Below are 26,965 nucleotides of genomic sequence, written 5' to 3'. Positions count from 1 at the left end.
CGGGGTAATGACCAACTCTTTGTTGGTTACGTGGGCGCTAAGAAGGGGAAAGCGGTGCACAAGAGGACCATATCCCGGTGGATCATCTTGTGTATCCAGGCATGCTACTCCTTGGCTAGAAAGGAGCCCCCTGTTGGATTGCGGGCTCATTCTACCCGAGTCACGGCGACTACCACTGCCCTGGGCAGGGGAGTGCCCTTACAGGACATCTGTCAGGCAGCTACGTGGGCATCGCTGCACACGTTTGCAAGACACTACTGCCTGGACAGCCAAGTCCGGAGGGATGGCTTCTTTGGCCGTTCCGTCCTCTGGGACTTTCTGGTGTGATTATTGGTTCGCAGACCCACCACGGGGTTGGTATTGCTGGGGTATCTATTCTAAGGTAAGGAATCTAATACGAACGTGTCTCTTTCAGATGCACAAGTTACTACTTATGTAACGATATATCTGTAAGAGACATTAGTTAGTATTAGATTCCTTACCGACCCGCCCATCCTCCCCGTTCTGCGAACCAATATCTAGGGTTAGGGTTATCCCCTTTCAGGGCCCTAGTTTCAATGGCACCAGTGTTGGTTTTTTACATGGCTCTGCGTTTCTGGCGCGGAAAAGCTGTGTCTAAGAACTGACGTCAGCACGCGGAGGCGGCGTCTAAGTTCTCCGACGACGTCATCAAGGCGCCCACGACGACGGACGCGGTGCCGCAGACGACGCCTGCCGATGCACAAGGGTACTGCTACGCAGAAATTTCCGGATCCAGTCTGACGCCTGGGGATATTCTAAGGTAAGGAATCTAATACTAACTAATGTCTCTTACAGATATATCGTTACACAAGTAGTAACTTGTGCCTCAGGTACAAGTATTGCATCAAAAACTGAAATGTAAGAAGCAAACTGGAGAAATCGAAATTATGGTACTGGTATCCTATATTGTGTGTTGCATAACTTTGGAAATGCCAATAAACAAAGTTTAAAACAAAAAAGAAGCCAGTCGTGAATTGTAGCCTTTATTCTGCCAACACAATGGCTCGATCTGTGGCCAGGGCTGTTACTGTGTTCCCCAGGCTCTTTGGAAGATAGTTCAGGTGGCAGTAATAGAAATGCGTTTTGATGGCTAGTTGCTCTTTTGGGAGAAGGGCAGCTACTCCGGATGATGATTTAAGGATAGGTGCACCATGGCATGCTTACTGAGCCTGTCCACCCCAATGAATTAGTTCCACCAATAGTGCTGTCACTTGTGGAGCTTCTTCAGTGAACAACCATCATTTTCAGCGCAAGGTTCATCCTAAAGGATGCCACATCACCAGGAACAGCATGTGTAAACTCCCCCCTTTTTCCCTGAGTATGCTATCTCAAACCCTCCATCACCAGATCACACCTTACTACCAGTTGGAAGAAAGGAAAACTTTGCTGGGTGCCCCAATTTATCTACGCAGGTTATATATTCCCCTTCCTGTCCTTTACACCGAATCTTCTTCCTTCTGCAAGGAAGAGCTTTCGGATGAATGCCTCTATACAGGAGGCAGAGATTCTTACCCTGCTAAAGGAAGGGGCCATAGAAATAGTACCAGGGAGGAGAGGGGCCATGAATTTTATTCCCTTTACTTCTTGGTCCCAGACCAATTTTTGAGTTACGCCTCTTAAACTGCTTCATTCGGCATGTAAAATTCAAAATAAGGGTAACTAAGCTCGGCTTCGCAGATTGTATTGTGTCCCTCTATTTCCAGGATGTCTATTTCCATCTGCCAGTTTTCCATGCTCACCGGCATTACCTCGGATTCACTTTCAGAGACACTTCTTCTCAACTTGAGACTTTCTGATAATGGCCTGAAATGCCATCGCTTTCCCACACCAAGGATGACCTTCATTGTGGTGTTGGACCCGATCTGCATCAAGTTCTTTCCTCCTCTTCAGATTATTGTAGATATTCCAGAAATGACTCTGATGTTTCTGGTTCCACAAGTACTCTGCATGTTCGATGTGATGGTCTCCTATATCCTGGTGAAACTGCACAAAGGATGGCATATATGAGACATCCATTGCTGCAGCATAAGAGCATCCTTTATGCGCGGAAGCAGATTTTCCACTGGGTTCCTGACCTCTATTGGTGAATGTACCCCTCAACCCCGCCCCTTCATACCTTAGCAGGCTGCCGTCTTTACAGACACCTCCTTTTTTGGGCTAGTACTCTCCTATGGGTGAGATCTGCATCAGAACAGCTACACATACATTTCCTGAAGTTACAGGCACTCCGCTTAGCTCTGAAGGTGTGTCTCTCTTCCATCCCTGGGAGCACAATTCAAACACTTTCATATAACAAAGCATAATATATTACATCAACAGGGCGGTGTGAGCGCTGAATAGAGATTCTTTGCACCTGTGGCAGTGGAAATCTCAGAGATTCTTTCATTAGCAGCTCACCCTGTGGACATTTCAGTGTTAGAATGGATGCTTTGATTCGCCCCTCACCAGAGGACGACTAGTGAGAAGTTCAGGCCCATATACAATCTCAAGACCCTCAACAAATGCATCCGGTCAGAGCACTTCCATTTGGTGACACTCCAGGATGTCATCTCTCTAATACAAAAAGTCAACTACATGATAGCCCTCGACCTGAAGGACTCCAACTTTCAAATCCCGATCCACCCTGCTCATCACCTATAACTCCAGTTCGTGGTAAGTGGTCTGCATTCTGGCAGCAAGTTACTGCCCTTCAGTTTCTCCATCGCCCCCACAGTTTTCACAAAGTGTCTTCCTGTGGTGGCCGTTCATCACAGAGAAACCACATCCACTTCTTCTCTTACTTGGACGACTGGCACACACACAGGCCACTCTAGACCTACTACACTGTCTAGGCTGGTTTACCATCAATATCACAAAGTTCCAACTCCAGTCCCTGCAGGTGCAGCACTTCTTAGGGGAGGTACTCACCTCTGTCTCCGGATTCCAGCCCAATATGGGTTCAAGCTTTCCAGTTGTTGCACCAGTTTTTTCAGCCAAATTACCAAGTAACAGTCAGAACTGTCATGTGCCGCCTTGGCGTGATGGCATCCTGTCTTGCCACAGTTCCCCATGCCAGGTTACACATGCATCCCTATCAGGAGTGCCTAGCTGCACAGTGGTCACAGAGCTAGTATTGATCTGGTGCAGCACCCATTGCTCTCTGCTGTGGGGGAACAGCAACAACCTGTTGCAAGGCCGACCCTTTCTCGACTCATTTCTGCTAGTGACCATCACAACAGATGCTTCTTTTACTGGGTTGTGGGGGTGCACTTAAAGAATTTGACCATTCAGGATATGTGGGCCCCATCAACAGGGTCTCGACGTCAACTAATTGGAGCTTTTGGCATTCCAATAGCACTCAAGTCATTCCTCCATCACATCCAACACAAAGTGGTCCTCATTGGAACGGATAACCGGACTGCCATGTTCTACCTACAGAAGAAGCGCAGCACTCAATCTCAACATTTGTCTGCTCTAGCTCTGGGCATTTAGAGGTGGTCGTTCCATCACAGTGTCCATCTACTGGTGGAGCACCTACTTGGAGTGGACAACAACTTTGCAGACCTACTCCGCAACAAGTGGACAAATGGGAAATCCACCGCAAGGTTCCATGACGTAGACCTCTTCGCCATAACCACACCCACAGTCCAAGTGCAATGCATTTTGAATGAACTGGTCAGGGATATTTACCTACACTTTTACGCCTCTCCCACTTTTTCCGTTCTTGATTCGGAAGATTTGGCAAACACCTTTCACCGTCATTCTGGTGATTCCCTTTCACTAGTCCCTCAGAAGAAGCTGTCCAACCTGACAAACTTCTCACGCAGAGGCAGGGATAACTGAGACACCTAAACTCCAAGCAGCTAAATCTCATGGTTTGGCGTCTGTGGTTTTAGAATTTGGCTACCACAACCTATCCCCAAAGTGTATGACCATCCTTAAGGAGGCCAACAGGCCTACAACTAGAGCCTGCTATGTAGCCCAGTGGAAGAGGGTTGTTAACTATTATATCCCCAGGCACATCAACTCTCTCCTGTTAGCAGGCCAAGACATTATCTGCTTTAATTCTCTGTTAAACTACATTTAGCCACAGTTGCTGCGTACCTTCAGAATAGGGAACACATTTCCCTCTTAACGGTTCCAGTCATTAAAGCCTTTATGGAAGGCCTTAAGAATCATTACACCCAGGGTGCCACCTGCCCCACATGGAATCTCAACGCAGTTCTCACCAGACGTATGGGCCCTTCATTTGAACCACTTCACTCATGCCCTTTGCAGTTCCCTTCCTGAAAGGTAGCTTTTCAAGCAGCAATCACTTCCCTAATGCGTGTGAGTGAGCTTCAAGGTCTTATACTGGAAAACCCTTTCACCACCAAAAGACTTGGTCTTTGCACAAACCCCAAATTTCCCCCCCTAAAGTTGTCTCTTTCTTCCACCTTAATGAAACAATCGAACTTCCAGTGTTCTTGCCACATCCAGAGTCTGTGGCAGAGAGGGCTCTTCACACATTAGATGTCAAAAGAGACTTCATGTACAAAACCCTCCCATAAGACACAGCAGCTCTTTGTCTCTTTTTCCAAACCACACAAGGGGCTCGCTGTTTCTAACGCAGGAATATCACGATTTTTGGTGAAATGCATAGAGACATGTTATGCTAAAGCATCTTTGCCTATCCTTTCCAGAACACACTTTAACTGCAAAAAAGGAGGCTCCATGCCTATTTTTAAGGTAACATCACTATGGCTAAAATCTTCAAAGCGTCTACCTGGTCGACCCCACACTCTTACCAAGCATTGTTTTGTGGATGTCTTAGCATGCCAACAAACCACAGCTGGCCACGCTGTACTCTGCACACTTCCTGTCTTCTGCAACATCTGCCGGCTAGCCACTGCTTAGGAAATGTTACCCTGTCAACATCTGTTTGTGGCATGTAATGCTGTTGATTCAAATGCACCCAACCTCCTCCCAGAAGCCTTTGACTGTTGCAGATACTTCTTCTGTATCACTACATGCGGCAGAGCAGTGGCACCAACAGCTCTGTAACTCTGCTCGCCAGGAGATCGCTAGCCGGCACGGGACCGAGGATTACGGCTCAGGGCAAGACGCCAGCAAGATACCGAGCGGCTTGGAGTGAGATACCGGCAGTGAGACAGTGGGGCCCTGCAACCACCTTGCTTTGACTCACCCGACCAAGGCACTGCATGTTAATGTACAGCACAACGTGCCACAAACAGATGCCTACAGGGTAGGCACATTTTTCCTTACTCTTTGTAAAAATCACAATCTGGATTCCCTTTAACTCAGTAGAATTCTGAACAAATACTGCCAGGGTTCTTAAGATACAATTGATGTGGCTCTTCTTTTCTTGTTTAAAAAAAAAAAAAGTATTAATTGCAGCTTTCCCCGTTATGCAAACTCATCAATATGTTGTTCACTAAATCTGTGCATAAGTTCTTTCCCCTCCGCCAAATGCGTTAATATGTGCTGCTTATTAGAGCCATCAGAGCTAATAGAATGCCGAGCCATGATGGCCATAAAGCCTTTAGAACTTTATCTCTCTTAGTAAGCTTTGCGCAGATGTGCTGTAATATACAAACCAGTACTATAATTCTATGATCAACAGCATTGTGACCCCCTAAGCTAAGTGAGCATTGCATTTTCTGAAGCTCTTCACTGTTACTCTGAAAATGCGTCTATTGATACTAGCCCAAATTTAAGTCTTACTCTGGTAGCTTTTTTAATCCCTATGATCATATCTTCAAAAACATCCCTGTATAAGATTTCCTGGATCCCATTTATAAACGTTTAACCACGACATTTTTGATTCTTTCATGCTCCTTTAGAGCGGACAGTTTTTGTTTACTACACCATTAGCATTGCTTCCTCTTGAGGAATTTTGGTAAGTCATGTCATCTTCAGGTGCTGAAGTTTATCTCTGAACATAATAAAATGACATTGAGAGATTTATGATCAGACTTTCCAACAACTTGGAGCTGAAAAGCCTATTCAATGTGCATGTTGACATACTTGGCATAATTGAAGCTGGTAACCTCTGCACGGCCATTGCTGGTTATTCTGTCTGCATCTTTTAACACTTTGCAAAACCTTATCCTGCTAAGACGCATCATGGTGGGTCACAATATCAGACAAATCACTGAATGAAGTCGCCACCTTATTCTCAGCCTATTTGCCTGTGCATGGCTCGATTAGGTTTTTTGTCGTCCATGTCTTGTGAGCAGTCGTTTCTCTCACTTCTTATGTTTATGTCAACTTTTCGAAGAATACTTTTTTGCCTTTGATGTTTTTCTTTTAATTCTGATCACAACGATATTCAATAGTTTTAAGGCATCTTCTTATCTTATCCTTCTAATGACATCAAACTACTTGAGGATGTGCCTGAATAATTTAGAGCTGGGTACAGGGTAAGTAGGTTGCTCTTCATTTTTAGGATTTAATTTTTTTCTGAGTACTTCTTTTGTGATCACCAAATTGAGCACCAAAAATCGTGTGTTCTTAACAGCTTGTTAGAAATTAAGTGTTTCAAGAGGTATACAGAAGCAAGTTGTTGTTATTGGCTCAATTTTACAAGCATCAATATTTCTATTAACAATAACCTGCGTTTTTTGGATCTTGTCCTTTGAATGCCTTACTGTCCTTTGTATTTAAGTTGTTTTTCAACGACGAAAGCCATTAAAGCAGATGCCTTTATAATAACTCATTTCCAAAAAGCTCAGCATCCTTGCTGTGCAGATACAACTCATGTTACAGAAGAAAAATATTGTAATAATCTAAATATGCCACACAACCATTTTCTACTCAAATAATTAATATGTGGTGAACTAACAATGCTTAACTGAAAATAAATTTAAAAAAAGACATTTACAAACTTACAAGATATGAAAAGATGACATAACCTAGATTGGGACCTGAATTCTTGTATCCGCTCCGAACAAGTAGAACTTTGTCTTAACGAAACAACCACCCTCCCCTTTCAATCAATAAACCGATATTTCTGAACTACCCTATTTAAAGACTCTTGGAGTATTTGTTCATATAACTGTCTATGGGAAGTCCAAGTCATTTCTACAAGATCTATCCTAGATTTCTGAGGTAGAGTCCGCCCTACAGATAATAACTGTGCTTTGATTGTTGGAGTTAGTCAACTTTGATAACTCTTTAATGACGTGCTTTGGTGTGACTGGTCCAACATGTATACTTCATGTCTCTGTTAGCTGTATTCGATACCAGATAGGCGAGCCGATCCTTGAGGTGAGGAAACAACCCAGTATCTAAGATGCTCAGTTGCTTACCTGAAAAGAAAGGGGTTCTCGCCAAGGCTTTGGAACTTGTCCATATGTTTTATTATGGCAACTGCCCTTCCTAAAAATGGCAGAAAATTAATTGGCACTCTCCTCTCACATCACATCATCGTGCTGCAGTAGAAAAAATATAGATTGGCTTGTGCCTTAAAGAAGTATTTTTCTGTGTGGCAACCAAATGGTAATGTGCTCCCCTAACAGCAGAAAGGAATACAACCACTACTATGTTTACATAAGTTTCCGAAGATGTGTTGCTAAGTGCTCTGTTTAAGTACAGCTTTGAGGGTTTTGGAGCTTCATAAATCAATAAACAAAAATACTAATTGTGGGATCCTGATGTTTTTCTCACATGTCTATTAGCAGTCTCCCTCTGAGTCAGGGTGTCTTTCGTCGTCATTTTAAGAAAAGAGACTCGTTCCAAAAGAAATAAACTCATTTTCAATCCTCTTACTCTAGATCTCAGCGCGTGTGCAAACACGTTAAATATTATGTTCCTCTTCTGAACTTTAGATTGAGAAGCTATTACTGTCATTTTCACCTCCTACTTAAATGTATGACCGGTAAAATTATTGATGGAATCCGGCTTTGAGAATGAATCCAGCGTTCAGAAAATCTTTAATTTTCTACGTTTAACAGTCAAATCACAATTCATACTCTTCTATTTTATCGCAGTGCTCCTTAAGGAAATGTAAAAAGAAAAACTATGCAAAAAATAATTACAAGCTACATCTCATGACAAACAACTAGCACGTTTATTCCCCTACCCTTGAGAAATCCGTCAGAGCAGCTCGCTTCTTTTTTTTTTCTTGTATGTTTCCCTGACGAGTTTACCAACTCCACTAATCAGTTAATGTAGCTACTTAATTTATCTACTCTTTGATCTCGAATCTCACCGCTTAGTATATTGGGAAAATATGCTAAGTTGATGAGAAAATGTGGTATGGTTTACATCAAACTTTTAAACGTGTCCTCCTGACCTAACTGTGAATTCCTGATTCCAACTTTTTGAAAGTCGGAAAAGCTTGAGTAAGTTGACCTTCAGTGCGCATTTTAAGGGGAGACCATCTGCTCTGTTTGAAAAAGACTTGTATTATGATAGAGACTACGCAGATTACTCATCTTTTGAAAATTCCCCAGGCGTCAAACTGGATCTTGAATCTTTTCAGCAGTACCTCTGCGTGCCGGAAGTTGGCCCCTTACTCCTCTGAACTGATGCCATTCCGCTCCGAAAATAACATGCGGTGCCTATTTAGGTGCACTCCTGAGCACGGCCATCGGTTGCTTTCTTTCTGTGCCCCTTACGGCTCTGAACGGATGCCATTCCGCTCCGGAATTGACATGCGGTGCCTATTTAGGTGCACTCCTGAGCACGGCCATCGGTTGCTTTCTTTCTGTGCCCCTTACGGCTCTGAACGGATGCCATTCCGCTCCGGAATTGACATGCGGTGCCTATTTAGGTGCACTCCTGAGCACGGCCATCGGTTGCTTTCTTTCTGTGCCCCTTACGGCTCTGAACGGATGCCATTCCGCTCCGGAAATGACATGCGGTGCCTATTTAGGACAGGTGCACTCCTGAGCACGGCCATCGGTTCCTTTCTTTCTGTGCCACCAGACGTTGATCCGGAGCTCCCTTTCGTCTCTCTGAGACATTTACCTCAATATTGTGTAAAACCTTTTTTACAGTGTGCAAGAGATGGCACTGCCTAAATCGACAGGTTTCAAGCTCTGTAGGGACTTTTGCAAACAAATGTCTGTGACAGATTCCCGTCAAGTATGCCTATGGTGCTTGAAGTCGAGCCAGGACTTCAAGGCTTCTAGCGACTGTTCGTCGATGAACCAAAAAGCCATGAGGGAACATTAGGTGAAACTTTGTCACCAAGCATAAGACGATTCAGCATCTGAACCATTCCAAGTCCTGCATTGGGTCCATGGTCCCGTCAGGTTCCCAGACGCGATGGACCTGCTTCAGAGGTCGGTCTTCATCACGATCCAAGTCCTCATTTAAGCGTTAGAAGCACTCCGATGCCGACTTCACTACCTGAAGAAGCCTCTCTGATTGCCCTCTCTGATGCTGGTATGACCTCAACCAGCATCGTGGCCGAATCAGTTCGAAACGCTGATTCCTTGCCCCCCCCACCTCCTCCTCGAATTAATACAATTTTGACAACTTTCTTAGCATTCCCTTTTTTAGACTGCTTCAGATAACGACGGTCACTTGGGTGAGGAGTTCGCTCAGCCCATCCAAAATGGGAAACTGGTCTGAAGACTTAAAGGAGGCTAGTGGCCTTGATTCCTCCCCATTGATGGCTCTTTCTCTGCTTGGTCCAGCCACAGAAGAAAGTGTCATGGTAATGCGTAGAGCATTCAAAGTACTTGACCTCCAGCTCCCCATGATATGGGTATGAAAACTAATGTCTTGACGATGTCCTCCAACCGGGCAAGCATCTACCAAGCCACTTCTTCCCTTTACCGAGTGTAGGAAGGTGGAATCTGACTACATGGTTGCCCCCATTTTTTTCCTGGTGTTATGATGACTTTTGACTGTTTGGCTGGGAACCTGCTATTCAGGGCCCCAACCTACCTGCTTCCTCTCTGAATTGATTGCATGTACTATAGGTACACTCCAGTTTGGTTACTGGGGTACCCTTGTGAGTCCCTCTTATATTGTTTTCGTATAGGTACATAGGTACAGGGGTGGCATGTATTATGCCACCCCTGGGAAGCCTTCCAAATTGACACCACAGGACTGCTACTGCAGCCTGGGTAAGGTGGAGCATGCACCTCTTACTAAGATATAGGTTACCCATTATTAGCGATACTCAGGGGGGTCTGTTACAATTATCCCCTCTTGAAGAGAACATGGTGGCAGATCTGCTGTTAAAAACCAAGTCATGATCCCCCACTGATCCTTGTCCACCGTATGTACTTCACCTGGCTCCCACTGAGATCAGTGCATTATTAATGCCGCTTCTGAACCAAGCTCTGATTTCAGGAGTCTTTCCGTTAGCTTGGAAAAAGGCTTGTGTTCGCCCGCTGCTAAAAAAGACAAAATTAGACCCCCTTGATGAAAAAAACTATCGCCCCATCTCCTGTTTGCCTCTACCCGCCAAACTGCTGGAGAAAGCCATGAACTCTGAGCTATCATCATATCTGGAGATGAATAACCTGCTCGACAATACCCAACACGGTTTCCGTGCAAATCACTCCACGGAAACAGCATTAATAATGGCGGCAGAGGAAATACGAAAGGGCATGGACGAGGGAAGTAGAGTTACTTTGGTCCTGCTGGGTCTAACAGCAGCCTTTGACACAGTAAACCATGAGGTACTTATTCAAAGGCTTAGGGACTCTGGTGTCAAGGGCATAGCGCTGGATCTTCTCACCTCCTTCTTGTCAGACAGAGAACAAGTTATCCTCTGGAATGGCTATCAATCAGAAAAATTCACCCTTCCAGGAGGAGTTCCGCAGGGATCTGCTCTGTCGCCGACTTTGTTTAACGTTTATGTCGCCCCTTTGGCAAAATTAATACAAGAACAAGGCCTTAAGCTAGTGTCTTATGCAGATGACACTCAGCTGATAGTGTCAGTTTCTCATTCAATTGAGGCCAAGGCAGCCGATTACTCCTTGTGTATGTCCAAGGTTATGTCCTGGATGAATCTGAACTTTTTAAAGCTGAACACTGCAAAAACAGAAGTCCTTGAGTTCGGCCAAAAAGCCTCCATCTGGAATCAGCTTTGGTGGCCTAGTTCAGCGGGGGCCTGTCCGCTTCCAGTGGCTAAAGTTAGGAATCTTGGCATAGTTTAGTCTGCCCTGTTCCCATGATGCACTGGGCCAGGGTCAGACTAATTTGCATGTAGCCAGGTTCTGAACTGGGATGGTGCAGTGAGCTAAAAAACGGTGATGGATCAAGCCCTGATCTTTTGACTGGGCAGGAGTGTTCTGCTTAATTCAGATACTCTGTCCATCACCACCCCCTTTTTGAATTGTTTTGGCCACCACAAGTGTGGAAGGGTATGCTCAGATGTGAGTCCCTTGCTCACTGCACCATCGGGATTCAAGCAAGCCGGGCCGAAGACGGCTGTAATGCCAGAAACCGGTCCCCGGAAGCTTGTTTCCTTTCCAGTAAAGAATTGGCTTGGTAGTTTGGTCTGCCCTGTTCCCATGATGCACTGGGCCAGGGTCAGACTAATTTGCATGTAGCCAGGTTCTGAACTGGGATGGTGCAGTGAGCTAAAAAACGGTGATGGATCAAGCCCTGATCTTTTGACTGGGTAGGAGTGTTCTGCTTAATTCAGATACTCTGTCCATCACCACCCCCTTTTTGAATCATAGTGTTTGACAAAGACATGTCCTGGCGGCCACAGATTAATCAAGTGGCCTCAGCGTGATTTTTCATGCTAAAAGGGCTTAGAAAGATCCTGCTGTTATCCTCTTCTCCCTCAGGAAGACAGTTATAATTGTTACCATCTTCTCTAGAATCGATTATGGGAATGCCCTTTATCTGGGAGCTGGCACTGCGCAAATGGCCAAGCTGCAATCAGTCCAAAATGCAGCTGCAAGAGTACTTCTCAAGCTGCCCAAGCATCATCCTATCTCCCGCTCTATCAGTCAACTTCACTGGCGTCCTGTACAACGACGGGTGGAGTTTAAAGCATTATGCTTGGTTCATAAGGCTCTGGCCGGGATATATGATGTTAAAACGCATACTTTTACAACGCCTACCATTACAACGGGACTTTTACAACGCAAATACTATTACAACGCATGTATTTACAACGCAGTTTTTTACAACGCAGGTACCTTTACAACGCATACCATTACAACGTAAGTATTGGTAAGTATATATAATTATTTTAATTGTATATTATTTAAAATTATTTTTATTTAATGTAATTGTATTTAATTTAATTTAATTTAAATTAATTTAATTTTATTAATTTAATTTATATTTAATTTTATTTTATTTTTTCTTGTACCCCTTTATCTAAAATTCCCAAAACTGACCCTAAACCCTAAAAATACCCCTTTACCCAAAAACTGAAAACTGACCCTATACCCTAAAAATACCCCTTTACCCAAAAACTGAAAACTGACCCTGAACCCTAAAAATACCCCTTTACCCAAAAACTGAAAACTGACCCTAAACCCAAAAAATACCCCTTTACCCAAAAACTGAAAACTGACCCTGAACCCTAAAAATACCCCTTTACCCAAAAACTGAAAACTGACCCTAAACCCTAAAAATACCCCTTTACCCAAAAACTGAAAACTGACCCTGAACCCTAAAAATACCCCTTTACCCAAAAACTGAAAACTGACCCTAAACCCTAAAAATACCCCTTTACCCGAAAACTGACCCTAAACCCTAAAAATACCCCTTTACCCAAAAACTGAAAACTGACCCTGAACCCTAAAAATACCCCTTTACCCAAAAACTGAAAACTGACCCTGAACCCTAAAAATACCCCTTTACCCAAAAACCCAAAACTGACCCTGAACCCTAAAAATACCCCTTTACCCAAAAACCCAAAACTGACCCTGAACCCTAAAAATACCCCTTTACCCATAAACCCAAAAATGACCCTGAACCCTAAAAATACCCCTTTACCCATAAACCCAAAAATGACCCTGAACCCTAAAAATACCCCTTTAAAAAAAAAACTAACATATAACATTTTAAATATAATTATATACTTACTTATACTTACGTTGTAATGGTATGCGTTGTAAAAGTACCTGCGTTGTAAAAAACTGCGTTGTAAATACATGCGTTGTAATAGTATTTGCGTTGTAAAAGTCCCGTTGTAATGGTAGTGCGTTGTAAAAAATGCGTTGTAATGTGTGTTTACCCTCTGGCCGGAGACGGGGCTTTAGATCTTCAATCTTTATTCTCTTATCAGCCTAGTCGTTCTCTGAGGTCTGCGGCACAATGTCTGGTTACTGTTCCTAAGATTAATAGATCACGTTGGGGAGGCAATGGCTTCTCCCATCTGGCCTCAAGGCTATGGAACTCAGCCCCATTTCACCTCAGACAGATCACTAACCATAGACTGTTTAGGAAGGAAATTAAGACTTGGCTTTTCACTCAATGATGCATCGGTCAGTACCTGGCTGGTTACTTTACTCAGCGCCAAGATGCCTCGGCATTAGTGCACTTTAGAAATACCATCAGTCAGTCAGTATATCTACATTAAAGCACTGACACCAATAAATCAGTCACTCCTATGGCAGGCCTTATCAATCCTGAAGGCAGAGTCCTTGGTTTTGTGTGAGAGGGTGCCCATACATGAGCAGGACCCCTCTGCACGTTTCGTAATCTATTCTCTGAGGCTGTTCTGGGAAACTGGACAAAGGAAATGGGTGTAACTACCCCTCTTTCCAGACCCTCCCACAGGTTGTTCCCCAGAGTATGTCCAACCCCTTTCTTTAGTAAAAGTAAGGAACCCCTGGCAACAGGACTTTAGATTACACCTGGACGAAACTCTGAAACTGAATCCTGGAACTTCGACGCTCTGCCAAAGACTAGAGGACGCAAGAATCTCCCTTGGGGTCAAGGAGTGACTCCCTTGCTTGGCAGGCACCAACAAAGCATCTTGCCGGTCTGCATTTCCGAAGCTCATGCTGGACTCCAAAGTATTTGCGACACATGAAGAGGATTTCCAGACTTCTCAGAGGCCGACCCGAGTCCCCATCAAAGCTGAGAACCGCAGCCCTTGTGAGTGACGTGGAACCGGAACTTCTGGACACCATGCACATTTGCTAGTGCATTGACTTCTCGACATCTCCTGAAGTTCTGCTTTGGGCTACTTGTAGTCCAAGCCTCGAGCACCATCTGCACCGAAGATTGTGGGCCTACACTCCACGAGTGTTCTGTGAGCCCGCTTCTTGCCTTTCCGCTTGAGGCTCCTTTGCGATCCCTGGTCCGTCGACTGGTGGGTCCCTGTGAAGGTAACTCTGATTTTCCTTGGGCTTCCCTGGTTGCTCCAGATGTGCACTGACCCTCTACTGTGTAGTGAGTCCCTCAGACCTTGCTGGTCTACACCGAAGCATTTCTTTGATTCCTGCGTGGGTTGCTGTTGCCAAGGCTTGTTGGGTCCAATCCGGGCACCAACACCGCAGCATTCGACATCCTTCGTGGGACAGCTTGATTCCAGATCCTGGTAGTCGTCGACGCCTCCTGGTCCTCGTGGCTGAAGAGTCAAGCTTCACCTTCTTCACCTGAAATCACCCGACATTGCGATAGAGGGCATGGTGCTCACCACCCTTGCTGGCAAGGCTAGTTATTCTCCCAGCCTCCTGTCCCCTAGCGGACCAACAGCCAAACCTCTTTAGCGGCCGTTGCAGGAAATCAACCACCCAGTGGGAGGCAGAATCCACAGATTCTTATTGGGTTCACAAGCGATCACGTCAAACAGGTGGGTCCTACAGATTGTTCACAAAGCTTGCACCTTGCCCTTTCTCTCTTCCTTGCCACGCCTTCCACCGACCCTTCCGTGACTAATGGAAGACCATCTCTCTATTTTGCAGGAGGAAGTGCAAGCCCTTTTAGCCAAAGGGGCTTTTGAGTGGGTGTCAGTGCCAGAAGTAGGACATGGTTGTTATTCTTGCTACTTCTGTTGCTGAGGAAGGATGGAACTCTTCCCCCTGTTCAAGATCAATGCCAGTCGATGCATAGTGGATCACGAATGGCACCTGTGCACAGAGGTGGTGCATGATCCCTTAAGCGAATGGGTAGAACCTTTGCTCGATCTATTCACCATCACTGAGAATGTGCAATGTCCGCAGTTCTGTGCGTTGGAGTTTCCAAGGTGACTCTTGCTTGGAGATATGTTCTGCCTCCAGTGGAACTCTGGGCTCCAGTATGCCTATCCACCGTGACTCCTTCTGCTGAGAGTTCTCAAGAAGTTCAGGAGAGACCGGGCCCAGGCCATCTTAATGGCTCCGGATTGGGCATGGAGAGTTTCGTATCCAGATCCCCTCTGCTTGAGCATTTGTTCTCCCATCAGGCTGCCTTTCTGTGATTACCTTCTGTTGCAGCAACAGGGCCAGGGTTCTGTATTCGGTCCTTCACAGTCTCCGCCTTCATGCGTAGAGATTGAGTTGCGATAGCTGAACACCTTCGCCCTTCCTTTCAAGGTGGTTGATATTATCTTGGCAGTCAGGCATCACTCTATGAAAACCGTATACGCCTCTCATTAAGACAGATTTGTGGCTTGGTGTGGAACACGACTGGTCAACCCCTTCCAGGCCAAGTAATCTAACGTTCTGTTATTTGTTCGGTCTCACGCACGACAGAGCATTGCTTAGGGCACAATTAGGGTTTATCTTTCACCCCTTTCAAGCTTCTTACGGTTGCTAAATCAGCCCTCATCATTTAAGCCACCAGTTATGATTCCGTTTTAGAAAGAGCTGCAACACAGGTGTCCACCTTTCCTCTTGTCATGTGTCAACGGGGACCTTAATTTGGTTCTGACTTATCTGATGTGCACGCAATTCGAGCTGTCCTTTATGGCTCCTTACTATCAAGACTGTGTTCCACATTGCCATCACCTTGGCAGAACATGGGAGTGAGCTTCAGGCTTGTTGTGCCACTCCGTCTTACACGTCCTACTTCAGACAGGCTGGTTCTGTGGACACTGGCATCCTTCCTGCCAAAAGTTGTGATGCTGTTCTTTGTCAGTCAAACCATCACCATGCCGGCATTCTATGCTCCCCATTCTCGTCTAAGGGAGAGGACAGACTTCATCACTTAGACCCCAAGAGATCGCTGGGCATCTCCATAAATTGTACCAAAGAGCACAGGTGAAACAATGAGCTCTTTTAGGGGGTTTGCTGGAGCGAAAAAAGGCAATACAGTACAGAAGAGGCAGCTGCTGTACTGTGCATTCAAACCTGATACACAATGGTAAAGAGGTAGCCTCTGGAAGGACTTAATGCTCATTCTACCAGGGTCAACGCTGCTAATACTGTGTAGGCATGCGGAGTCCCTTGCCAAGACATTTGCTATGTGGCTACTTAACGTTCCTCCATACGTTTATTTAGCATGTTTGCCTAAACAGTCAGGTATGCTGATAAGGGCTTTCTACCTGCTCAGTCCTGCAGGACTTTCTGGTTTGAATCCAGCCACAGACCCACATCCAAATAGGTATTGGTTTTTTATCTATTCAAAAGGTGAGGCATATGCGTCCTGAAGTCTCCATCAGAAGAACAAGTTACTTACCTTTGGTAACACTCTTTCTGGTAGAGACTAGCTGCAGATCCCTCACGGACCCTCCCCCTTCTGCAGTTGGACTATATCCATCAATAAGATCTCAAGTCTACGAATCTTCACATTGTCAACCAATTTGATTTTGTGGCTCTATGTCTGGGGTTGTGGGCAGCCTGGAAAGCAACTGAGTGCGCAAGTGAGAGGTGCCTATATAGGCACTGAACATCATTTCCAGAGACAAACCGCATCAGTTCCCCGCCACAAGGTGCCACATTCCGGCATGCAAGGTTACTGCTGAAAAGTTTCTGGATCAAGTCTGGTGCTTAGGGAATATTCAAAAGGTGAGGAATCTGCAGCTAGATAGTGTCTCAACCAGAAAGTGGGATTCCGAAGGTAAGTAACTTGTTCTTCAGGGACCACATAGAAATATATGGATTAGAGCACACATATGATGATAATGATGCAGTATCTAATCTCCTATCAAGTTTTGTATTCATTTTTGAAATAACGGTGCATTTAATTTTTTGTTGGCCTTTAGAATGTTTGTTTGTTTGTCTCCATAGAAGTGATGGTAAAAGTACATGTAGTTGACCTGAAGACTGAAACTGTAGCTTCTCCTGTCAGTGTACGAGCGTACTTGAATCAGACTGTGATGGAATTTAAGCAACTTGTTTCCAAGGTAAGTGTGAAAGTCATGAGGAGAGTTACTGAAAGCTATTTGCTTACAAATTAATTCTATACACAAAGAGAATGTTATTACTTGGGCTTTAGTAACTTTGTTCAAAATCTAGGAAAGAAGTACTCTAGCAATCCATTGATAGCAGAACTAAGCAGTATATAGGCACCCACTCATCAAAGCAAGAGTGGGACCCGAAAAAAGTGTGGCACTCTCAAAAAGAATTATGAGACCCACATCCACTAGTGTCCGCTAGAGACGCTACCATCGTTCATTAGAGATATGGTTCTTCATTGGGTCAGCATTCCAGATACCTTCACCTTCATAAGTATAAATCATTCCTTACTATTCTTGTGTTGGAGGGGATCTGGAACAAAAATAATTAAAATGACCTAGGAGCTGGAGATAATTTTATTATTCACTGGAGTTGGGATACGATTAAAAACAGGAGTGGATTTGTACATAGGAATGGGTTAGCGATCCCTAACATCCATCGAAAGTCAATGTTGTACATGTTTCAGCCAAGTGCACTCACCAGGGTCTTACAGCAAGCAGATCCCAAATGTAGATACAAACTGTATACTGTTTTGTGTCAGATATATAAATCACTTACTGATCTTGAACGGAAAGATAGCCCTTACCAAATCTTCCAGGGTACACTAACCCTTCAGAAGAAGCTCACTCCGCCCCATAGGGTCCTGCTGAGCCGTATATACATATTCAGTGCATGGAGGATCAAATAGGTGCGAGCACCAGGCTGGATTCTTTGATGACTGTCTAGCTACAGGAACCGGCTGCCTCCACCCGACATTATGGGTCTATAGAGACCCATTCCGGTACATTAGGTATCTGGAATGTTAACCCAAAGATTAAGCATATCACTAGTGAATGCTGATGGTGTCACTAGGATACTCTAGTGTATGAGGGTCTCATACTGTAATTCTATTTGAGACTGAAATTAGCAATGCTTTTTTTTTTGGGACCCAATCTTGCTTTGATGAGTGACTTTTCTTGGGAAGGTCAGTGGATTCACACCTATGTCTTCCTCTTCTCTCTCCTCCGGATGTGATTTTGAAGATATAGGAACCCAGTCATTTAGGTTGTGAAAGCTTTTGGTTGTTTGAGACAACAAATACAGTCTGCTATTGTTTGATTGTAGTGGGCAAGAAAATTAGAACTGTCTTATGAGGAAATTGCTCCACGAGCACATTTAAAGAATGCTCTGCAGATTCATCATGCAGCCTTTTATAACTTTCATATTTTGTGTCTGAAATGTTTCTTCTGTCTTTACTGTCGCTCATTAGGTTTGACATCTTGTGGTACTGAAAGAAACACTAACGTGAAATGCAACTGCTATAGTTCCTCATTCCATTGAAAAATATAACTAGAGAATACACAATTGAAGAAATAAATGTGGGCAGGTCACTATATTGTAACCTCTTTTCAGTAACAAATTATTTTGCTCAACTTCAAATAAGCCATTAAGATTGATAAATGAACGTCTCTTTCCTGATATCAAGTCCCTGATCCGGCTACCGAGGAACAATTCTTTAGCAGATAGTATGGAGGAATTAATAAAAGCAAAAAAGGTGAAAGCCAAGATTTCAGTTTTCCGTCCACTGTTTTCATTTCAATCTGAGTAAGAAGGAAACCCAGTGCACCAGAAAAGGAAGAGAAATGGAAATAAGCACCCATGTGGGCAAAGGTTAGCGCAGACAAAAGGAAGTACAATTGAGGAAAAGAAGACACACAAGCATTAAAATAAAAAGCAAAAATGTAGGTAAAGGATGCCAAAGAAATCCGAGGAACTGCTCTCTCTCCATTGACAAAATAAAAAACACAGTAAAAAGGGAAAAAGGATGAGTAGGAAAAAGGATACCATAAGAAATATAAATAGTTTGATCAATTGGGCAAAGGAGGGAAGAAAACTATGGACAGGTATGCGGACCAACTGTGAAAGGTAACAAAATGTTGCAAAGCAATGCGAGAAACAAAGGTTCCTTATGTGGGTTCTGTGATGTGGCGGAGTACCAGTTTCGGGAAAAAATAGCAGCTACCTATTTTTCACAAAAGAGGCTATTCACCAAAATAAGCTCTACATTAGCATTACTGGTTTCGATTTTTTTAAGGAAACTGGTTTGTGTATAAGGGTGCCTTCGGAAATGCTATCATCCAATTTCTTTTTCTCAAAATATATGCACAATCAAAAATAGATTGGCAGTCGTCTTGGTAAATCTGTTTTTATGGATCTTCTGTGATTTGTTCTTTTTTACAGTTTGTTTCCAATAAGTATCCACTCATAAATCAGACTGCTATGCATGTGACAAACCATAAAGGTTGCTGCATGTTCCATCTGACCACCATCTTCTCATGACATCTCACTCTAAAATGATTATATCTCTCTCATGCTTAAGGCTCTGAAGGACTAGGAAAATAAGTCTTGCTTCACCTATTTTCAAGAGCACCAGTTCAAAAGGTTTTCCAGCTTGAAAGGAAAGGTTATCTTGGACTTAGGCCAGAGAGGTGAACTCCGCTCCATTCGTGGAATTTGCGGAGTTTGCTGCTCTCCTTTGAGCTCGCAAAGTACAGAAAACTACACTCTGCGTAGTTCAGCAGAGTTTTTTTCCATGCTCGCGAATGGTAAGTTGGCGAGCGCCAGATGCCGCTCGGTTAGAATTTCTACCAAAGCGGCAGGAAGATCAGCACATACTGCAGTTCGCAATGCACTCCGCCACTTGCAGTTCTCCACATAGTTTTTTGTCACTTCGCGGAGTTCTGCGTAACTCCCCGAACTATACCCAGGCCTCTGCGCTAAGCACCCTTATACACTGTTCAAAGGTCACAAACCAGTAGAAGCTTCTGTGTAGGCAACACTTCTTTGAGTCTAAGAGCTCATTATCTTGCCATCTCTAAATAGAGCCATCACTCTGGTTCTTGTAGTAAATAGCAGAGCTACTTTGTGTAATGGAGTTGACCCTTATCCTTGTTTCTCCTAAACTGAGACATCCGCTTGCTTACACTGGTGGCTGTCTTATTTGACCTTTCCTTTTATAAATAACACTTCAGCATTTGATGATATATTGATTTTCCACCAAGCCATTTTTGCCATACATTTTCTACTTCCCTCTCACTCCTGTGCTTGAATGCCCCAACTCTAGGCTAAATTTATTACGGCTGAGTCCTACATGCAGTATTCTGTGATAGCTCTATAGTCATTTATAGTATTTTTTCCACTAATGTACTCTGTGTGTATCCGGGAGTCTAAAGAAATTAGGTAGGAAACAATACTATACTTACTAGAAAGAAGATCCAGTATCAGAACGGTCATTCCTGCAGGAATGCCATGGGGGTTGAGGTCTTAAACAGTCAGATACTTTGAGAATTAAGGCATGCATCTCGGATATAGACGGGCACCTGCAGGTGCCACAAAGCCAAGGTGCCAAACTGTGAAGCAAGTAGAGTGTGAAGCAAATATATCATGAAACACGAGAAGTCCAGCAGGATTTAAATAGACAGTGTGAGAGTAGGCAACAAGATCCCCACAGCTTAGCCAATAAGCTGAATTAGAGTGTAGCAGAGGGGAGCAGCATTGATGGAGGGGGACACACTTTTGATGACCATCATCCCCATGGTACCTTCAGGTCTCACAACGGTGCCAGTGCTTCAGTGAGATCATCGTGCTTAAGACAAGCAAGGCCTGTGCCTGCTATGGGGCTAATCATGTGTCGTCCTTCCCGATAGTGAGTTGTTTCTCTTCGGTTTCTTTCTTGATGCTTGTTTATCAGCTTCCTTCTTTATCTGCTACGTACCTCCTTTCTTATTTGTCTCTTCATTTTGATTCTCTCAATTTTCCTTTCTCATTCTTTGTTTCTTTCCGGTGATTGTCTTATTCTGTGCTTATGCTTTTTATATTGTTCTTACTCTGCTTCTTATTTTTTTCCTCTTGTTTCTGTTCTTTTGTTGCATGTTTGGCTTTTTTTTCTCTTTCTTTGTTCTTTATTCCGCTTTATTTCTTCCTATGCATCACATATTGCATGATGAAGAAACCATGAAGACACTCCGAGGTGATTCACAAACAGAGTTATGGCTTGGAACTGATCCTTAGGGACCACACATGTAAACTTGTCTTAGTACGGCTCTTGTGAAAAATGTTGTTAAATGGCCATTGCAACAGGACTTGGGAACTTTGGGGGTGCAGAATTTACAATACTTGGCTTTTATGTTCATTTACCTAATCCAGGAATTACATAGAAATGCAGCATTGTTTTCATTGATTAGTATTGGTTCTCATTATAGGAAAGTTTTAAGACCTCTGCTGTAACTCATCCTCCGAGAACAAGTTTATTAGATTCGTTGCCAATCACACCACCAAATAACCTGTGAAAATTATAACTATGCCTGTAGTATCCAGAGCCTTGCTTGGTATCTTAACTAGAGTGACGTTTTTCTGACAAGGAAAAAACTTCCACGTTGGTGCACCTACAGGTGAACAGGGTTGATTGATTTTGCATGTAGGTTTTCCATGCCTTATCAAATCCGGCCTAAATGAGTTTTTGTGAGATTTAATTGGAACATTAAAGGCATAACATTGTGGTTGGTCAGACCTCTCAGAAGGAGGGGGGTGCTTCATGTTACTATGCTTATTTGTCTATGAGCAGCTTCTGCAGAAGGAATTGGGCCTTAGCCCTTTTGTGCATCTGTTTTGGCAATTTTGGTAACCTGGTGTAGTCTCTTGAGTCTTGTGAGAAAATTGTAGAAGAAAACTCTCAAGAAGCCCATGCAAGAAGTTGTGGACTATAGGTATAAAAAAAGACCATCAAAAATCTAGATGGAAGTGCTTTTCTTCTCAAACCACAAAGTGATGGCGTACTACGGAGGTTGTATTAACTGGTTTCTTAGACTTTTGTTTCATTCTTTGAGTGGAGATGTGCCCCCCTCTGTATATGTTAACGGAGGCACAGGTCCTACCTTTGATGTGCTTCTTCCTTCTTGTCCATGTCATCACCTCGCCGCAACGTCCTGAGTCTTATTAAACACAAGTACACATACTGTGTGCGTTTGTGCTCATGGGACCGAGTCTTCCTCCCTCGATCTCTTGCAACAAAACTAAGTAAGCAAATCACAAACAACACACATAGCACTAAAAATAAGCAGTAGCAGTGTAGACCCTAACGTTTTACAAGTGTATCATACTGAATTTCATGAGCAATCCTATGCTCTATTTGTCATCGCCCCACTGCCTAGAAGCCATAACTAACCAGCATGCACTACAACAATTTGAAATGGAGCGTTCACTGTAGTATTCTGTTTCCAGTCACAATTCAGGCAGTCCGATGTTGAAGAACATATTGATAATGAACAAGAATAAGATTCAGTTGTCATGAGTCCTGAAAATGCGTTTAGTGTCCAACTTTTATTCATTTTTCAACACATGATATTTTCCAGTCAGCCCAGACCACGGGTTTCGTCCCCTACGACTTCATCAGGGTTGTGGTTTCAAAACATGTGTGATTTCTAAATGGCATGAAGTATCACCTCCTCGTTCTGTATCTTCATAAGGATTAAATCCCTTTTTGTGTGGTATAGTAACTCCTAAATCATCTTCCTCCTTTGTGTGTCAGGGCTCAATTGTCACGGGAAAGGGAACGGAACTCGTTGGCTGGGCTGACTGGAAAATATCATGTGTTGAAAAATGTATAAAAGTTGGATATTGAACACATTCTCAAGACTTCTGACAATTGAATCTCATTCTTGTTCATTATTGATATGTCCTCAAACATACGACTGCCTGAATTGTGGCTGGAAACAGAATAATACATTAAACGCTCCTTTTCAAAGTGTTGCCACAAATAGCCTCCAAACAGAAAACTAACCCATGTTTAAGATCGACCGCAGTCTTGTTGAAGATCTAGCTTAGCTCAATACTCCTTACACAGGGTTTGAAATGCATCAACTCTTCCTGGAGAGCCATCTATATATAAAAATGTAATTGTTTCGGAGACTCTGCATAAAGACTTGATGGAGGAGGAAAAACTTTAGGGGCCTTTTATACCTTCAGGCTGAGCAATTGACTTTAGAGAATTGAGCCTCAGCAAGTACATAATAATTCAGACTGAGTCCAGTATATTTTTAGCTGTCTTACTTCAGTGAGCCGCAATTTAACCCCTTCCGTGCTCCCGTCGGCCGCCGCGAGCACTACCTGGCTGGTGCAGCGAACGTCCAACGGCCGACGCGGCCCTGCCCACTCCTTAGAACGCCCGCTCAGCGCCGAAATATCGGCCGCGGTAAACGCACACTGAAGCACTGTTTTTCATGTTTGCACATATGCAGATACATTTGCACTTATCTGACTTATCTAAACAGTGAAGAAAAAGAAATGCATTTTTTTCCAGAGGGCTTTTGTCTGATTTGACTGAATTTTTATATTGCTGTTTCTTCTTTGGGCTCAAGAGATATAGTCCCAGGTCCCTGAAGAGTTGTTTTTGTGCTTTAATCACTTATGCTCCCTCCTGAAAATTAAAGAAGAAAGAGAGTAATAAATATTCTTGTCTGTGATCCAGACTTGGAATCTCAGTCTTCATCTTCTTTAAGAAATGTAAAGTCTCTCTTATACTTCTCTGCTGTTGATGTTCTTTCTAGTGTATACCAACTTAGATGTAGCTTCTCATAGAACCTGACCATGTAAACCATATACTATTTTGGTATGCCACCCTGAATCTGTATTTTTAGTTGTTGAATCTAAAACTGGGGAGCCGCACAGGTGGTATCAACTCTTCTTGCAATAATCTGAACGCTCTAGTGCTGATCTAAATCTAAATGGTAAGGTTTGTGCCTATGACTGTAATCCATGAGAAAATCCTACAGTTTGTAAATAGTCACCAGCCACACCTGCCTGAGACTCAGATATGCTCAGTACTGTTTTGAAGAATGTGAAACACTAGTATTGCATATAGAAAGTATATTTTCGTTAACTTATTTTTATAAAATATCCTCTTTTTCATATTTGTAGGCCACTAATCTGCCTGTGGAAAACATGCGCATAGTACTGGAACGGTGCTACAATGACCTGCGCCTTCTCAATGTGCCTAATAAAACACTGAAATCAGAAGGCTTTTTTAGAAGTAATAAAGTAAGTCATGTTTACATTTCCGGTAACTATTTAGTATTGAAGAACATGATAATTTACATAAACTGGATCAATGCTAATACTCATTGTCTTATCAATTTGGCCAGTTTTGTTTTTATGCTGCTTAGGAAAACTTTTTTTCTACAAATTCCTTCCCTGTGCAACAAATAGGTTTGTGAATTCAGCAAGTGTATTGTCACACTGGTATGGAACGGACACTAGTGTTTTAACAGGCATGTCTACTTTGTGGAATGTACGTCAACAGTATAAGTAAGTCTAGTAAGTGAAATGTAGGAAGGCAGTGGTGCTGCAGTTCCTCATGTAAGCATGCTTCCATCCGAGTTGTATTGGCATCAGGTGTCTGTGTATTGACACTGAAACACTCTTCCTAACAGCAAGAGCCATTGCTTATTCACAAATACATTTAAGTGTCTTTGAATTCTTATTCCTTTTGTAATACGTTCACCATGATCTCATGTGTCTTAACACCCACAGACTAATACAATTCCATGTAATGAAGTAGTGCTGGGCTGTATTCATCTGTCAAAATGTGTAAGGTATATCCTATTTTTCCAACTATAATACCAGCTGTAAACGTTTTGTAAGTCCAAATGTAACCAGTTGGTAATCCCCAGATATTCAAGTTCTCTTGTCTTTGTGAGTTTTTGGTGTAGCAAAAATACTTAATGTTACAGTCTCCATGTAGAACATACTTCTATTGTGTACTTCGGCATTACAGGAATTCGAACTGGCACAAGTCTGTGTGACATAAACTTTAATGTTTTGTCCTAACTTTAAGGTTCTGATAGACTTTTGACTGATACATCTGCCGTGGATTCCTCACCTTTTGAATTAACCGCATACGCAGCATTCCACGGAAACCGCATGCGTAACGGTTTTCCCTAGGGCTCTCCATTTTTGGTAGTTTTTGTTGCAAGTCTTCGGGTCTTTGTAGCAGTGACAATGGCTACGCAGAGGAAATCCAGATTCAAGCAATGAAGGGAATGTGGGGGTCAGATGTTGATTACTGACCCTCATGTAGACTGTTTGTGGTGTCTCTCGTCGGACCACGACGTCGACAAAGTTTTCGGCATGCAGGCGCATGAACCCCAAGGTATTGAAGAAGAGGGAGTCCAAATTGTTTATGGTTAAAGCTAAAAAACAAAAATGGGGTCAAAGGAGGTCAAGGTCCCGATCCAAGTCACCGACTCAGCATACCCCAAAGCATCAAGGAAGCATAAGAAGAGGCGGCGCCATGGGTCTCGGCATCATTTGTCAAAAGATGACACGCCGCAGTCGGTGTCTCAGGCTCCCCAGCATCATTGGGAGGACGAAGTCTCTCTGTCTCCTTCTCCTAAGGGGACTCCGGCCCGAGAGCGGTGACTTCACCAGCGCCAAGAGAAGCAACACCTCCATTGTTGCCGACTACTCCACGTCTGGCTCCACGGTCTCCGGCGCTGCAACCGGAGCCGATTGTGCTGCCTTCTCGAGTGGTCTCAGATCCTGGAGTATCCTGCCTTCCCGACTCCAGGTACGGATTCGTTGCATTTTCTTAATGTGATTTTCGGATTGTTTGCCTAAGTGGCAAACCCTGCTGGTGCGCCGGTTGGCCCCATGGGTCTGCTGGCATAAACCCTAGGAGGTTTGCCACCTCACTTCCCTCAGACACCACTCATGCTGATGACTCCAGGGAGTTGGCCTCTCCCGGCTCCGAGATTTTCGATGCTGGTACAGTCTCTAGAGGGGTGAGTGCCACTGGACGGATCTTCCCTGGCACTGTGTGGTTCTGAACCGATGCAGACTCTACCTCGACCGACATAGTCTACTATCCCAGTAGACCTCCCTTCGATGCCAATCCCGAAGTCACCGGCGCCACGTCTGGCACCTCTGACGCCAATTCCAAGGTTAAGGTCTAGAAGAGAAGCACAGTGGTTAATGGAAGAGGAGGAGTATCGGGAACAACATGAGGAGGCTGGATACATCTCCTGAACGGGAACTCTCCACTCCAAAAGGTCTCCCAACGTAGGAGGTGACTTCTTATCACTCTGTGATCCGGAAGGCAGCGGATCTGCTGGAGTTAACTCTACCCTCTGCAGAATTGAAGTCTAATATTTTAACAGATGTGCTCCATTCCCCTTCTGTTGTCTCTGAGCCTTTGCTTCCTTTCAACAAGACTTTGACTGAGCCCATCTTTGATGTGTGACAGAAGCCGATGACTGCTCCTATGGTGTCCAGGTATTTGCTGAGTAGGTATAAGGTGGTTCCTGAGAATCCTGCTTTCCTATCCACTCATCCATCACCAGAACGTTTGGTCGTCCAGGCTTTGTGCTCCTTGAAACAGTCTGCAGGGTCATTCCCAACTACACCTGCAGATAGGGACTCCAAACGCATGTAACAATCCGCAAAGAAGGTGTTCTCTTCAGGCAGTACGGCTCTCTAGTCAATTAATGCTACATGGCTTGTGGGTCGCAATATCCATGCACTGATGTACTCTGCAATGGAAGTGCTCTCGAAACTTCCGCAGGACATTCAGAGTCTTTTTTTGGAAGTTCTTTCTAATGCTCAAGTTACGTCCCGCAGGTCATACAGTCGGATCTAGACACTGCTGACTCGGTTGCCAGGGCAATGGGTTTGTC

General features: G+C 43.8%; 1 protein-coding gene across 4 annotated transcripts in view; it reads left to right on the top strand.

Annotated features, from left to right (window-relative positions):
* USP47 (ubiquitin specific peptidase 47) overlaps window positions 1-26,965 on the top strand; it is a 1,403,284-nt gene that overhangs the window by 773,511 nt on the left and 602,808 nt on the right. For all 4 annotated transcript variants that reach the window (XM_078680933.1, XM_078680934.1, XM_078680932.1 and 1 more), the window contains 2 exons: window positions 17,091-17,206; window positions 24,213-24,332. In XM_078680933.1, coding sequence (XP_078537059.1) covers window positions 17,091-17,206; window positions 24,213-24,332 — 236 coding nt within the window. The remainder of the gene's footprint in view (window positions 1-17,090; window positions 17,207-24,212; window positions 24,333-26,965) is intronic.

Source organism: Lissotriton helveticus, chromosome 3_1 (assembly GCF_964261635.1).
Source record: "Lissotriton helveticus chromosome 3_1, aLisHel1.1, whole genome shotgun sequence".
In the NCBI taxonomy this organism is placed as follows: domain Eukaryota; kingdom Metazoa; phylum Chordata; class Amphibia; order Caudata; family Salamandridae; genus Lissotriton; species Lissotriton helveticus.
This window is presented reverse-complemented; position numbering and strand designations above follow the sequence as displayed.